Genomic DNA, 16,481 nt, shown 5'->3' on the forward strand with positions numbered 1-16,481 from the left:
ACTCTTCTCGTGTGCCTGACCATCCTTGCTCACTGCATAGTGCTGAATGTGGCTCACTCTTCTCCTGTGCCTGACCATCCTTGCTCACTGCATAGTGCTGAATGTGGCTCACTCTTCTCCTGTGCCTGACGATCCTTGTTCTCTGCCTAGTGCTGAATGTGGCTCACTCTTCTCCGGTGCCTGACCATCCTTGTTCTCTGCCTAGTGCTAGATGTGGCTCACTCTTCTCCTGTGCCTGACCATCCTTGTTCTCTGCCTAGTGCTGAATGTGGCTCACTCTTCTCCTGTGCCTGACCATCCTTGTTCTCTGCCTAGTGCTGAATGTTGCTCACTCTTCTCCTGTGCCTGACCATCCTTGTTCTCTGCCTAGTGCTGAATGTGGCTCACTCTTCTCCTGTGCCTGACCATCCTTGTTCTCTGCCTAGTGCTGAATGTGGCTCACTCTTCTCCTGTGCCTGACCATCCTTGTTCTCTGCCTAGTGCTGAATGTGGCTCACTCTTCTCCGGTGCCTGACCATCCTTGTTCTCTGGCTGGTGCTGAATGTGGCTCACTCTTCTCGTGTGCCTGACCATCATTGTTCTCTGGCTGGTGCTGAATGTGGTGCACTCTTCTCCTGTGCCTGACCATCATTGTTCTCTGTCTGGTGCTGAATGTGGTGCACTCTTCTCCTGTGCCTGACCATCATTGTTCTCTGCCTAGTGCTGAATGTGGCTCACTCTTCTCCTGTGCCTGACCATCCTTGTTCTCTGCATAGTGCTGAATGTGGCTCACTCTTCTCCTGTGCCTGACCATCATTGTTCTCTGGCTGGTGCTGAATGTGGCTCACTCTTCTCATGTGCCTGACCATCCTTGTTCTCTGCATAGTGCTGACTGTGGCTCACTCTTCTCCTGTGCCTGACCATCCTTGTTCTCTGCATAGTGCTGAATGTGGTGCACTCTTCTCCTGTGCCTGACCATCCTTGTTCTCTGCATAGTGCTGAATGTGGCTCACTCTTCTCCTGTGCCTGACCATCATTGTTCTCTGGCTGGTGCTGAATGTGGCTCACTCTTCTCATGTGCCTGACCATCCTTGTTCTCTGCATAGTACTGAATGTGGTGCACTCTTCTCCTGTGCCTGACCATCCTTGTTCTCTGCATAGTACTGAATGTGGTGCACTCTTCTCCTGTGCCTGACCATCCTTGTTCTCTGCATAGTGCTGAATGTGCATCAGTCTTCTTATGTGCCTGACCTTCATTGTTCTATGCCTAGGTATTGCTCTTGCGCAGCTTGATCACATGAGCACCTCAGAACAGATGGCGGTTAAATGTGCATCTGTGATTGGACAGACTTTCCTCTTCAAGCTGCTGCATCACATCCTTCCAGAGAGGTCCCAGAAGAAAGTGGTGCAAACACTGATGTCTCTTGTGAAGTCACGGATCTTTGAGTGTGCTTCACCAAGGCCAGAAAACAGAAATGAGCGTGGAAAAATGGGTTTCTGCTTCTGCCCAGAGGAAACAACTTTGTCTGGTAAGACATGTATGGGTTACTCATGTATAAGGGGGCAGGAAACTAAGAGGTAGCTCAGTCCATGTGTGATGGGTCTGGCAAAAAAGAGACAAGCTCTTCATGTGAAAGGAGGAGAGTAAAAAAAGGCAGTGTGATAAAGATGAGTTATGCTGCTATCTGTAAGGGGAAGACAGGAAAAGGCAGTTCAGCCCATGTGTGGTGGACGTGTGAAGCAATGGAGGTGGCAGCTGGATACTTGTGAGGCCAGGAATGGTAGAATGGGAAGTAATCCAGGTGAGTGAGGACAGCCCAGAGGCAGGGATGCTGGCCCTAGGGGTGCAGGATGGGCTTCCGCCCCCCTATGTAACTTTTGATGAACCTAGCTGCAGATTCAGACATGAAGAGACCTATCTTTCTTGCAGTATTTGCTTTAAGTTCAAATACGGAGTCAGCTGTCAAGCCACCGCTTATGACAAATATTGTAAGTCTTCAATTGGCGATCACGTTAACATTTCCTATTCTTGAACTAGAAAGCTGTAGGTTTTTAGTTCTGGCATAAGTCAAGACCTTTCCATTTTTTGCTAAAATTATATGTATAACATACTTACATAAAGGGGCTTTCAGACACCTCTTTTCATCCATTGGTCTGTTCTTGTGTCATTCAAATTTTGGGTCTACCCACTACAGTGGACATCATGGAGCAATGGCTCAGCCTACTTCAGCCACTGGCTTACTTCCCTTTGAGAGACCACATTTAGCCTTTCACAAGGAGCATGTCCACACACAGTGTAGTTCCTGTCAATGCTAGTGTTTTGTTTTCTTTACTTTGCATTTCTCGAGTTTTGCCTTTGTTTGAAGAGCTCCCAGATGAGAGCGCGGGACATGTTCCATGTTTATCAGTTCCTGACTCTAGGCAACCCTGTTGTAAATTCCTTTTGAGGCTTTTTCACACCATACCACCATCTCACATGAACTTTGAATATAAGCTCATGAGGTACTCTACCTTCGCAACACTATTTGTCTTATTTCTTTTGTTCTCTTTCTTTGTTTTCTTGTTTTCTTTCTTCCTTTCTTTCGTTTCTTAATGTTTTCTTCTCTTTTCCTTTCTTTGTTGACTTCCTCTTTCCTCTTTTGTTTCTTTCTACCTCTTTCTTATGTTTCTCTTTCTTTGTTCTTTGTTCTTTTTTCCCTTTTTCTTCTTTTCTTTCTTTCTTTCCTTTCTCTTTCTTTTCTTCCTATTTCTTTGTTTGATGTGGACCCAGCAGCTTTCAGAACAATAATGTTTTGCAAAAACCCATGACAAACCCAAGCCAGAATTGCTAAAGGCTGGCGGCCAACATCAGACCTATTGGCCTTGCCAGAGACTGTAGTGTAACTTGAAACTAGGGATGGTTTTTCTCTGGTGTGGAGTGCCAAATGAAAAGTCTACAATATGGCAAATATTTTTGAAACATTTATAAATAAAAGTATTTGCTTACTTTGCTTTGCAAACTTGCCCTTAAATATTTCTAAATATATCAACTTTAAGAAGTATTAGTGTTGTTTATTTTCTCCTACAGGTCAGACATTTTATCTTTGCTGCTTGTGATGAACGTGTATTGTCACTGTGATTTAATATTTCATTGGTTTCAATATGTCCTATTTTTACTTCTTTGTTATTTCCCACTCTTCCACCAGAATAAACTAGCCATGCTCCTGTCCATCTCCCTCAACCTGCTGTGGCACTGCAAATGTCAATGTCTGCAATGCTGGTCGACTCTGAAAAACACATGTGCCAGCACTAGCAGGGCGATTTTCCCTATACTTTACCACATGGACATAGGGAGATCGCCATTCTGACTATTGAGTTACCTATCGTAAGGTAGAAGTAAAGTAATAAAGCAAACCAATAAAAGCAAACCTTTTTTATTTTATTTATTAATATAAATGAATTTCGTATATTTAATTTAAATGTGGAACAAAATAAAATGCTAAAACACTATTGACCTAATTTTGAATTAAATCTTTAATTAATATAAATAAATTAAATACAAATGATAATACTGAAGTTAAAATGTAAAAACACATTCTATCACCAGACAGGAATCAGCAGGTGTTTTCTCACTTGTCCAGATAAAAATGACTACTCCGCTAGTGTGGCTGGGCCTAGTGCACGATAGACAAGCATCAAACAAAGGTGAATGGAAATCCCACGGATTGACTCACATTAACCTTGAATTGATTTGTGGCTGATGGGGGCACTAGGCCAAGTCAAATAAGAGGGTAGCATTTGTATTGGGACAAGTGGGGGAACTTTGGGTGGCAGGAATATTTTGGATTCCTACAGGAACTTTCAGTCACAGAAATGCAAGGAAAATGAGCACTATTAGGTAAAGTTTATGGTTTTCAGGGCATGCCTGGTGGTCTAGTTGGCTTTCTGCTGCAGCCGGGGCCAGATTGGAGGAAAACACCTCCTATCCACCCCTGACAGGGGGCAGAAAGGGGTTACTTGGGTGTGTGGAGGCTAGGCCCAAAGCCTGGGAGGGCTGTGCCCAACATTGTGCCATAAAAATAGAATCCCTGGTGTCTAGTGTGCTTTCTGTAAGAACCTTCAATATTCCCCCAGGGGAGACATAAAGAACTTTTGGGCCGGGTGGCTAGCAATACCCCAATGTTAGGGGGCGATCCCCCTCCAAATAAAATACCTGGTTGTCTAGGGGGCTTTCTGTCCCCCACTGGAGGAAAACACCTCCTATCTCCCCTGATGAGGTACAGAAAGACTGCTGGGGGTTATTTGGGTAGGTGGGGGTTAGGCCCGATGCCTGAGAGGGCTGCTCCCACCCATTGTACCATAAAAAAAAACCTGGTGTCTAGTGTGCTTTCTGCTCCTCGGGAGGGGGGTGTATAGGCAGATTGGAGGAAAACACCTCCTATCGGTCACCGAAGGGGGGGTATGAAGATTGATGAGGGTTACTTGGTTGGAGCAGGGCAGTGCCCTTTGTCTGGAAGAGCTGTTCCACCCATTCTACCTTTATATAAACAATCCTGCTTGGGGATTGCCCTCCTGTGGCAGTCATCAAGCAGGGATCAACTAGGGAAAGGTAACTTTATAAAGGGGAGATTCTCTCCTTTTCAATGACATTTCCCCCATTTTAGCCGTACTTAGAGGGCCGAGAAATGCCCCAGAGCACCGTTGCAGTGAAAGTGAAATGAACCGGCTCATTTCACTTTCACTTTCACTTTCTTTGAATTGACAGCGCGCCTTGTGCGCTGATCGTCATTTCAGACAAAGGAAACAAAAACAGCCTCGAGTGCTGGGGAAGTACTTCCCCAGCTCCTACAGCTGAAATGATAAAAGAAAATCCCTCTGGTGTTTACACCTGGGGAATTTTCTGCCACCAATGCCAGGGCGTGCTGCAGCCGTCCTCAGCACCCGAGGGCTGCTGGGATGGACAGCTCTAACAGGTACTCAGCATGCAAGCGGTTAAGGATAGGTTGTTATTACACTGTAGTAAAGCCTGTAAGCAGGTCCTTTGTTACATAGCATTTCATAGATTACTGTAGCAGGAAAGGATTTGATGTTTGTGGTCTACCCAAACAAATTTGGGAATAGAAGATACGCACTACAATATTCCTGAATAGGCTTTCTTAAGAGGGATAGTATTCTGCTATGACAAATGTAGTTTTAAATTAATTTGTACTTTTATTACTATATTCTGGATCGTTGCCTTGAAGAAAGCTTACGCGCAGGAAAATTGGTTTATGGTGACATGCCAATAATAAAGGCTATGTGCCTTATTGTTCATTATGAAACTTTACGATACAGACAGTACATGACATATTGATGGTGAAAAACATGTGTTGTAGTCAATAGGCATTTAAGGATAAATTGGTATTACTCTGAATTTAAGCATACTGATCATATTTTTGTTACATTGAATCTCATAGATTACCGTAGGAGGCAATGGTTTTGGTGTTGGTTACCTCCTCTGACAAAACATGAGTATAGATTTGTACTGTGGGAATCCTTGTTAATCCCTATTTGGAGAGATAGAATTTTGCTTTGCCAAGCATAATTTTTAATACATTTGCAATGTTGTGACTGTATGTCTGATGGTTGTCTTGTGGGAAGGTTTATGCTCAATACAGTAGGCCTGAGTTGTATGTGGTGACAAGCCAATGATACCAGCTAAAGGCTTGATAAGTGTGCGGGGAACAATTATGTCTGAGGCCATAGGTCTGGCTTGTTTTTATTTTCAAACATATTTTTTGCCATTTATTAATTAGACAAGGAAGCAGACAGGTTATCAGCATTGCACACAACATGTTTCAAATTGTTACTTAAGAAGACATTGGGTGATGCCCTCCAGACAGGCCACTCATCTGTAGGCTCATGAATAACATGTTGTACAGTATAAAAGTAATGCTCGGTATCCCCAATATATCCAATGAAAATTGTGTCAGTGCAACGTACTACTAGAGTCCGGTGAAGATGTGTCATCTTCAAAAATAATCAATCCAGCTCAGAGAGGGATAGTGGAAATGCTGCCTGTTTGGTAACAAACAAAAACGATTAACTTGTGCAGGGGGGGTGGACGACAGATCGGAGTTATGGTCTGAGGGTAGTCTGTTCGAAAGAAGGGGTGGGCGGGGAGAGACTGGGTCGGCGAACAGCATGCTATGCACTTCACATCATAAGGGTGCATGGGGTGGGGCATGGGGGGCAGTATTGGTAACTGGAGAGCACCCCTTCCTCCTTCACCCACACAAACTTTGTGATACCCAATTCCAGCTTTCTCCATATACCTGAGTGTCTCCACAAGAGGTGGCACGCACATTAGGGCCCCAAGCCGCATCGATTCACTCCAGCCTAGGCCGATTGCCACCCTCGCTCCCCTCTTCACTGCTGTGTGTCTGTGGTGGGAGTTCCCAGGCGTTTAGTACCTATTTCCATTGCTCTGCAAAAGGACGGCGTCTCAGTCCTTATGACTCTTCCCTAATGAGGACTCTGCCCTCTGCCCCAGCCCAGTAAATACATCCGTTTCCATGTCCCCATCACGGGCACACTGGCTAATTTCCAGATCATAACTTCTGCCTTTTAGGCAGATCGATAAACCTATTCCCACCTTCTTTTTGGGTGGTCAGGGAAAAAGTCCCAACAGACATACTCCGATCTTATGGTTGAGTGTATGCCCTAATGATGTCGGTAATATTATTAACACTTTGTCCCAAAAAGGACGCAACATGCCGCAGGCCCAGATCATGTGTATAAAGTCTGCATCACTGTGATTACACCTTGGGCATCTACGCACTTCGCCACCATAGGCGACCTGGAGTCTATGGGCGGGTGTCATATAAATCATGTGCACGAAGTTGAATTGCATACATTTCAACCTCGTATTTCTGGAAACCCTCTTAGGGGTGGAAGAATTTCACCCCATTCCAAGTCATTAAGATCTCTGTCCAAGACTGTCTCCCATCGCCTTTGCAGTTTTGGAAAGGAGTAAGAGATATTCCAATCAGTGAGGCTTAAAACCATTTGAACCGAATGCCCAGCCACGCCTAATATGAGCAGGGAGTGCAACAATGCATGCGTCTCAGGTTCTTCCCGGCTTTTTTAATACAGTGCCCCAAGCGTGCGGACCAACGTCTCTTACCATAGGAATTTCCCAGGAGGTAGACTGTGGCCTTTGACCGGATCCTCAAAGGGGGCTAAGGCTTTCTGTTGATAACAGTCCCCAACCGTCATCGTACACAAGAACACCATCCGCATCACGACCAACTCAGACGACACCCTCACCGCCGCCGAACACCTCCACTTCCAGATACACACCGACCCCAAGACGACCCTCAGAGGCACCCTCATCTACAGACCCCCGGGACCACGCACACAATTCAGCGAAAACATCGCAGACTTCATCAGCCCGCACGCCCTCACCTCTTCTGACTTCATCCTCCTCGGGGACCTCAACTTCCACCTGGAGAACAACAACGACAGCAACACCACTACCCTGCTGGACAACCTCGCCAACCTCGGACTCAAGCAACTGGTAAACTCCCCCACCCACTACGCCGGCCAGACGCTTGATCCAGTCTTCTCCTCCAGCAAATACATCTCCTTCAGCCACTCCACCGGACTTCACTGGACTGACCACAGCTGCGTCCACTTCAGCTTCAGAAGGTCCACGACCCACCACCACCCGCAACAGGCTCCTCGCGGGAGCTGGAACAAGATCACCACCGACCAGCTTACTACCTCCCTCAGCCAGAACCCGCCCGCCTGCACAACGTACCCCAACGAAGCAGCCAGCAACCTCACACAGAGGATCACCAACTGCGCAGACGACCTCGCACCACTGAAGACCCCTCCCAGCAGACCCGGCAGCAAGAAAGCCTCTTGGTTCACCGACGAACTTAAGAACTCCAAGAAGAACTGTACATCTAGGTTCTTATATAATGTTTTCCTGATCAGAAAGAAGGCTGGGCTAAAATTATAGTGCAATTGACCTGATTTTATTGACTCTTAATCTATGTATAATAATTGCTGTGTAATATGTTTTAATAACTGGCTTTTATATAAAGTTTATTATATTTATGATAGTAGTTCGATGTTTTAGGGCACATTTTACAAAGCTGATAAATTGTATGTTGCTCCTGCCCCAAATTTTTTTGTAATCGGCCTATGGAGATAATAGCATGTAATGTTTTTATGGCTAAAGTTAGCCGAAATAAAGTTGAAACAACAACAACAACTGCCGCAACCTCGAGGAAGCCTGGCGCAACAACCAGACCACAGACAACATGACTGCCTTCAAGCACTCCACCCGCAAACACCACCAGCTGATCCGCACTACCAAGAAGACAGCATTCAAAGAACGACTGAACAACAACGCCCACAACAGCAAGGAACTCTTAGGTATCATCAAAGAGCTCTCCAACCCCAGCGCCAGAAACAGCGACATCACTCCCTCGCAAGACCTCTGCGACTCACTCGCCTCGTTCTTCCACAGCAATATCGCCGACATACACAACAGCTTCGGCACACAGACCACGCACCCAACCACCGAACCAACGTCCCCCACCACCACTCTCTGCGCCTGGACCCCGGTCAGCACCGAAGACACCACCCGCAGGATGAACACCATCCACTCCGGATCACCAACCGACCCCTGCCCCCACCACGTCTTCAACAAGGCCGACTCCATCATCGCACCCCAACTCCGGGACATCATCAACACCTCCTTCAACGCCGCCTCCTTCCCGGAGAGCTGGAAGCACGCCGAGCTCAGCCCCCTCCTGAAGAAACCAACAGCGGACCCCACCGACCTCAAAAACTTCCGCCCCATCTCGCTCCTCCCTTTTCCCGCCAAAGTCATTGAGAAGATCGTCAACAGACAGCTTGCCGCCTTCCTTGAGACGAACGGATCCCTCGACCACTCGCAGTCCTGTTTCCGAGCCAACCACAGCACTGAGACCACCCTCATCGCAGCCACTGACGACATAAGATCCCTGCTCGACAACGGGGAAACAGCGGCCCTCATCCTCCTGGACCTCTCCGCAGCGTTCAACACTGTCTGTCACCACACCCTAGTGCAGCGCCTCAGCAACATCGGAATCCAAGACAGGGCACTGGAGTGGATCATCTCGTTCCTCACCGGAAGAACCCAGAGAGTCCGCCTCCCCCCTTTCAGATCCGAGGCCACCAAAGTCATCTGCCGCATACCACAAGGATCATCACTGTTCTTGTGGAGAAGTGTGGCTCAATGGTTAGAGCGGCAGACCCTGATGCAGAGGTCTAGCCCGGGACCAGGGTTCAATTCCCTGCCTCGGCGGGTCTTGGGCTCAAAATTCAACTGACCTGATAATTCTCGCCTCGGTGCCTATTCCTATCATAGAGTCCCACTCGGCAACTCTGGGCAATAGCTTGCTTAATCTCCACAACGGCCCCCACAACGCTAAGGATGCCTGGCCTTCACCCTTGGGGTGCCCAGGAGTGGACGCCTCACAGGGAAAGCCAGGACGGGTTCTACAGCGGTATTCGTACAAGCGCCTTGAGACCCTTGCGGGTGAGTAGTTCGCTATACAAGTATCAATTTACAATTTTTTACTCAGCCCAAGCCTCTTCAATGTCTACATGAGCCCCCTCGCAGCCATCGCACGCCAACACAACCTCAACATCATCTCCTACGCCGACACCCAGCTGATCCTCTCCCTCACCAACGACCCCACCACCGCCAGAACCAGCCTACACGAAGGGATGAAAGACGTCGCCGAGTGGATGAAGAACAGCCGCCTGAAACTGAACTCAGACAAAACGTCCTCATCCTGGAATCACTCCTGGTGGCCCCCTGCCCTGGGCACCACTCCCAAGCCAACGGACCACGCATGTAACCTGGGTTTCATCCTGGACTCCTCCCTCTCGATGACCAGACAAGTCAACGCTGTCTCATCATCGTGCTTCAACACCCTGCGTATGCTCCGTAAGATCTTCCGGTGGATCCCCACCGAAACCAGGAAGACGGTCACCCAGGCACTTGTCACCAGCCGACTGGACTATGGAAACACCCTCTACGCCAGAACGACAGCCAAACTTCAGAAAAGACTCCAACGCATCCAGAACGCCTCCACACAAATCATCCTGGACATCCTCCGACACAGCCACATCTCCGGCCACCTGAGAGACCTACACTGGCTCCCCGTCAGCAAGAGGATCACGTTCAGACTCCTCACCCACGCACACAAGGCCCTCCACGACCTGGGCCCCAAATACCTCAACAACCGCCTGACCTTCTACACTCCCACCCGCCAGCTACGATCAACCAGCCTCGCCCTCGCCGCCGTTCCACACATCCGCAGAGCCACCACCACAGAAAGATCCTTCTCCTACCTGGCAGCCAAGACATGGAACTCCCTCCCCATCCCCATCCGGCTAACCCAGGACCATCTCTCCTTCAGGAAGAAACTCAAGACCTGGCTTTTCGAGCAGTAAAGTACCCCTCTCCCCCAGCGCCTTGAGTCCCCTCCGGGTGAGTAGCGCGCTTTATAAATGTCATGATTGATTGATTGATTGACCGTGTTCAGTCCCACCTCCGTCCAAACTGTCATTTGTTCAACTGTAAATATCGACTGTGGGTCATTGTGGGGCATTCAAACTGAGGGCAGGACTGGTGTATAGCGAGGCGTTCCAGGTGTTTTGATCATGCAGTGTTTCCAGCACTGCAGGTTCGTGGTTTGCGAAACACACGCAGATGATGGACGGAATGCAGAGCAAATCAAACATTCACCCAAGTCAATTGATCTGGGGTAAATCTATTGTTCTTTTGCTCACTATGCCACCCTAGTTTAGACCCAGCCATATGCAAATCAGTCTTGACCCTGCTCCTCATAGGAACAGTCCAGACCGAACTGCCAAGCCAAACCCTCCCTGGACCGGAAACAAGCATCCTGGGATTGGTTACGGGGCATCACCCTTCATCAGCCAGGCTAGCTTTAATACAATGGCACAGTGAGCCTGGGACCCACATCTGGGCATTCCTGTCGCACTTAGGGCGAGAAAGCAAAAGACACACAGATAATTGACGGAAGGCAGAGAAAATCAAACATTCACTCCCAGTCAATAGATATGGATTAAATCCATTGTTCTTTTGCTCACCATGCCACCCCAGTTTAGACCCAGCCATATGCAAATCGGTCTTGACCCTGTGCCTCATGGGAACAGTCCAGACCGGACTGCCAAGCCAGGCCCTCCCTGGACTAGAAACAATCATCTGGGGACTGGTATCAGGGCATCACCCCTCATCAGTCAGGCTAGCTTGAATTGAGTGCCACAGTGAGCCCTGGACCCATGTCTGGGCATACCAAGTGCACTTAGGGCGAGAAATCAAAAGACACACAGATGATGGGTGGTTTGCAGCAATGACTGGTAAATGTTGGATCGAGCAACTTAGCTCGTAAAGGTAGGGGGGTTTCCAGGCTTCATCATATATGTTCGCTCTGGGTTCACTCCCTCCAACCACTGCACCAACCATTGTATTTGTGAGGCCAGGAAATAGAGCTCAACATTCGGTACCCTCAGGCCCCCCCTCTGCAAGGGGGATTGTAGTGTTACCAATGAGACCCTCCTCCGCCCGTCTCTCCAAATAAGATCCTGCAACATGGAGTTTAATTGCTGGAACCATCCAGTCAACACTAAGATCAGGAAATTGATCAAAAAGTACAGCAAGCGAGGCAGCATAACCATTTTGGCTAATGAAACTTTGGCCATAATCAGTAGCTGCCAAGAGGATCAAAAAGGAACCTAGGACCTAAGGGATGGAAGGGCTCTGTCCAGATTACCCTCTCTCAGGTCATCAAGAAAGTGAAAGATATAGATACCCAGATACTTAAAGGTGGAGTGTGCCCAGTTAATGTCCACAGGTGGATAGGAATCCAGAAACAGGGAATAGATAAGTCTTCTTTTTGTTAACCCTTAAACCCGACAAAAGCTCAAACCGTCCCAGGAAGTCTAATGCGTTGTCGGATCCCACCACAGCGTCTTTCAGATAATGCCGGGGGTAATCTGCATATAGGGAAATTATGTGGTCACAACTGCCTACCGTTAGGCCCATCTCTTAATCTCCCTGTCAAAACAATGCGGCCACAGGCTCAATCGTCAGAGCAAATAAAAGTGGGGACAGGGGGCATCCCTGCTGGGTGCCGATAGAGATTGCATATTGTGTGGACAATGTTTACCCATCCTGATCTGTGCCATGGGAAATTCCTATAACACTTTCAGCCATTTCGACCAACCGTCTCCAACACCCATACATCTCATGGCCTCAAATAAATAATCCCACATATAGCATTGAAAGCCTTTTCCAGTTCAATCAAAAGGAGGGCCGCCCACAGTTGGAATCATGCCCCATAGTGGTACAACACAGAACGCAGTCTGTGTAAATTGAAGGAGGTATTCTGGGATGGTATAAACCCATTCTAGTCAGTGTTTATTAAGGTGGGCATATAGGGAAGCAATCGAAGCGTCAGAATCTTGCTAAGTAGCTTAAAATCCAAATTAAGCATGGAAAGTGGTCTATAGTCCACGCCTCGAGCTCCTGAAATTGTCATTTTGGGGAGTGGAATCACAAGTGCATCCCGCGCGGACTCAGGAAGTCGCCCAAGTCTCAAGGATTCTGTGTAGAGGGTTGCTAGTTGGGGTAGCCGAATAAAATCCTGCAAAAAGGCCGTCTGGTCCCAGCTTTTACCCGTCACGATGTTGTCAATGGTAAACAGTCAAAATATCGAATTTTTAATTTCGACTTACACTTATATCGAGTTGCTAATATCGATGGGACAGAATATCGATGTCCAGAATATCGATGGCCAGAATATCGACCCTAAGGTAAGTAATATCGAAATTACTTATATCGATAGCATATATATCGATGTAAGTAATTTCGATTTACTAATATGTGTTAGAAATTTTAGTTAAGTATTTAAATTAATTGTTATAATATGTGTTTAATATGTTTTTATAAATAAAAAATATATAAAAGTAAATAATATGTTTTACTTCCAGAGCGGGTTGTGGGTTTTTAGGGGAATAGGGTGGGAAGTAATTTATTTGTAATATTAATTAATTTTGGGTAAAGGAGTATTTTTAGGGTTCAGGGTCAGTTTTCAGTTCTTGGGTAAAGGGGTATTTTTTGGGGTCAGGGTCAGTTTTCAGTTTTTGGGTAAAGGGGGATTTTTAGGGTTCAGGGTCAGTTTTCAGTTTTTGGGTAAAGGGGTATTTTTAGGAATCAGGGTCAGTTTTCAGTTTTTGTGTAAAGGGGTATTTTTAGGGTTCAGGGTCAGTTTTCAGTTTTTGGGTAAAGGGGTAATTTTTGGGTTCAGGGTTAGTTTTCAGTTTTTGGGTAAAGGGGTATTTTTAGGGTTCAGGGTCAGTTTTTAGTTTTTGGGTAAAGGGGTATTTTTAGGGTTCAGGGTCAGTTTTCAGTTTTGGGTAAAGGGGTATTTTTAGGGTTCAGGGTCAGTTTTCATTTTTTGGGTAAAGGGGTATTTTTTGGGTTCAGGGTCAGTTTTCAGTTTTTGGGTAAAGGGGTATTTTTTGGGTTCAGGGTCAGTTTTCAGTTCTTGGGTAAAGGGGTATTTTTTGGGTTCAGGGTCAGTTTTCAGTTTTTGGGTAAAGGGGTATTTTTTGGGTTCAGGGTCAGTTTTCAGTTCTTGGGTAAAGGGGTATTTTTTGGGTTCAGGGTCAGTTTTCAGTTTTTGGGTAAAGGGGTATTTTTAGGGTTCAGGGTCAGTTTTAGGTTTTTGGGTAAAGGGGTATTTTTAGGATTCAGGGTCAGTTTTCCCTACTGTTGCACCCACTGGAGTGGGAATAGTAATTATTGTTAAGTAAGTATATATTATATATTATTTTTAAATATTATTTTTTAATTAAATATGTATTATTATTTTTTTTTACCATTATTACATATATTTAAATATGTTTAAGTAATTAATAAGTATTATTTACAGTATTTTTTATGTTATTTTAAATCCCAAAAAAATCGATATATTTGACAACGATATTTTTAACATCGATATTATTTTTTCGATATTTTGGTACTTACCATGTTGTACATAGGGCGTCGATATTTTTGCTATCGATATAATTACGCCGATATTTGTGTAGGTCGAAATTCTGTCTGTCAAAATTCTGTCATAGATCCGTTGTCAATGGCCTTGCGGACTTTCTGTAGTGTCACTGGGCCTCCCAATGTCTCCTGGGCCAGTCTATCCAGCACGTGAAGTTGGAGTGGAGTAAAGAATTCCTTGAGCTCCTCTTGGGGAACCGGGGGGGGGGTGCAGTATAAAGACCTTTATAATATACCCAAATTAAAATTTTAATCACTTCTGACTTATAAATGGACTCACCAGTACCAGACCAGACATAAGTGATCGGTGACCCTCAAATCTCTGGTTCGATCAGCCATGCCAACAGGTGGCCAGGAATATCTTCCTCCTCCTGTACCCTGGTAAGGTAATTCTTATAGTCATGGCATCTCCGCTCAAGTGCCTGATTGAAAAGTGTCAGTGTTTTCTGTAAGTGTACTGAAGCAGAGGCTGTTGATCCCTGTGCATTATCCAGCCTATGTTGCTTGTCCTCCAGCTCTTTGTGGAGCTCTCTTTGCACCCTCGTAGACTGTCACAGGCAGTGTCCTCATACCACCACTTTAAAGGCCTCCCACTCCACCAACACATTAAATGTCGTTTGAGCATTGTTAATAAAGTAACTATCAATAAAGGTGCCTAGTGTCTCCCTGAAGCCGACATCTTCCAACATTAGGGGATTGAATCTCCACAAGAGAATCAGAGGGCGACTTCCTACGGATTGGTGGGGCATCAATAACGGGTTATGGTCTGAAAATGTATGTGCCAAATACTCAGTGTGTGTAACAGTACCACTGAAGCTAGGGGAGCAGAAGAAGGTGTCTTTTCTGGTTTGTAAATTGTGTATAGGTGAGAAGAAGGAATAATCCATTCCCTTTGTATGTTGTTTCCTCGAAATGTCCTCCTCCCCCCATGTTCCATCCAGTCCTAGAACCCAGCTGCAGTATGATGGGCCTGGGTCCCAGGCAGGAGAGGATGTGAGTGGTCTGAGGAGACATCCGCCACTCTATTGAAATCACCCCGAAGTATCATAGTATCCTTTGTCAGATCAGCCATATGTGCTGAAACATCATGGAGGAAATTCACCTGATCTTGATTAGGAGCATATACACTACCAACTGTAATATCCCGAGCAGACAATCTCCCTGTTAACAGCCCATATCTCCCCTCCTTATCTATTAAGATACGTACAGGTTCAAAGAGAACTCCCGCCCGTATCCAAATGAGCACCCCACGGTCATATGCTGAGAAAGAGGTTGGGAATATCTGGCCCTTCCATCTGCTACATCATTTCTCCACCCCCCCCTCGCAGGAGATGCAGTTCTTGTTGAAGGGCCACCTGCACACCCCTTCGTCTCAGATATCTATACACATTATGCTCCTTAAATGGCAACATCATCCCCCTATATTCCGCGTCAGAAACGTCAATGTGTGGTGTGCGGATGACATGGTCGCAAAGGTACCTCCATATTCTGCCCTCCCCCACCCACCCCGTCCCCCGATAAGAGAGCCCTAAGCACCCCTGCTAACAAAACAACCCAAACTATGAGAAAAATACCCTCAATCATAAACTGCCCGATCCCAGTGCAGTCCATCAACGGCCAGCCATCCAAACTATTAATAAACCATCAGTCTCTGATCAACCAAAGGAACAGTCCTTTTAAGGGGGAAGGCAAAGCTCGAAATGAGCAGTCTACCACTGGCCCGGGCTTTGATAAGGCACAGCCAGGCTCAGTGGGGAGCAGCCCATCACCGGAGTGCAGGGGGGGATGAACATTTCCTATGTTTGGATTATTTTTCAAATTACATCATCTGCAGTCCCTGGGGTAACAATCGGTAATGAAACACTATCCACACGGGATGAATCGGAGTCCAACGCCTCAGTCCCTTTCACTGGATTGGAGCCAGCCTCCGAGATAAGGTCTCTGTCTTTCATGATCTCAGCCACGGCATGGAGGGCCGCAGCCCTTTCCTTCTCAGTTTGGGGTGGGTATGTGTTGTTTTTGGATGGGCTCCATTTGGGCCTCATCCTGGGTCTCTTCCTGGGACCAGGAGCTTGACGCTCTCTGGCGAATTCCGCCCTTGGAGTTGAACTCCAGATTTGTAGGCCTCAAGTCACTCAAACGCTGTCTTAGGATCCTCACAAAAATGCATTTTCCCCTCTAACATTATGCGAAGGTGGGCTGGAAGCATTGAAGAGTATTGTAACCCTCCTCCTGCAGGGCCCGCTTGACTTCAAAAAATGAGACTCGCCTCCGTTGGACTTCGATTGTAAAGTCAGGAAAAATCGAGACCTTGCTATTGTTTACTGCAAATGGCCCCAGTTCGACTAACACGGTTCTGATGTCTTGGTGCAAAGTTGACCTAGTTTCGGCCATAGCA

The 16,481-nt window shown here is 46.6% G+C and overlaps 1 protein-coding gene across 4 annotated transcripts in view; it reads left to right on the top strand.

Annotated features, from left to right (window-relative positions):
* LOC147729495 (adenylate cyclase type 10-like) overlaps positions 1-16,481 on the top strand; it is a 598,940-nt gene that overhangs the window by 150,128 nt on the left and 432,331 nt on the right. For all 4 annotated transcript variants that reach the window (XM_086958438.1, XM_086958439.1, XM_086958441.1 and 1 more), the window contains one exon: positions 1,251-1,508. In XM_086958438.1, coding sequence (XP_086814564.1) covers positions 1,251-1,508 — 258 coding nt within the window. The remainder of the gene's footprint in view (positions 1-1,250; positions 1,509-16,481) is intronic.

Source organism: Lissotriton vulgaris, chromosome 2_1 (assembly GCF_964263255.1).
Source record: "Lissotriton vulgaris chromosome 2_1, aLisVul1.2, whole genome shotgun sequence".
NCBI lineage: Eukaryota > Metazoa > Chordata > Amphibia > Caudata > Salamandridae > Lissotriton > Lissotriton vulgaris.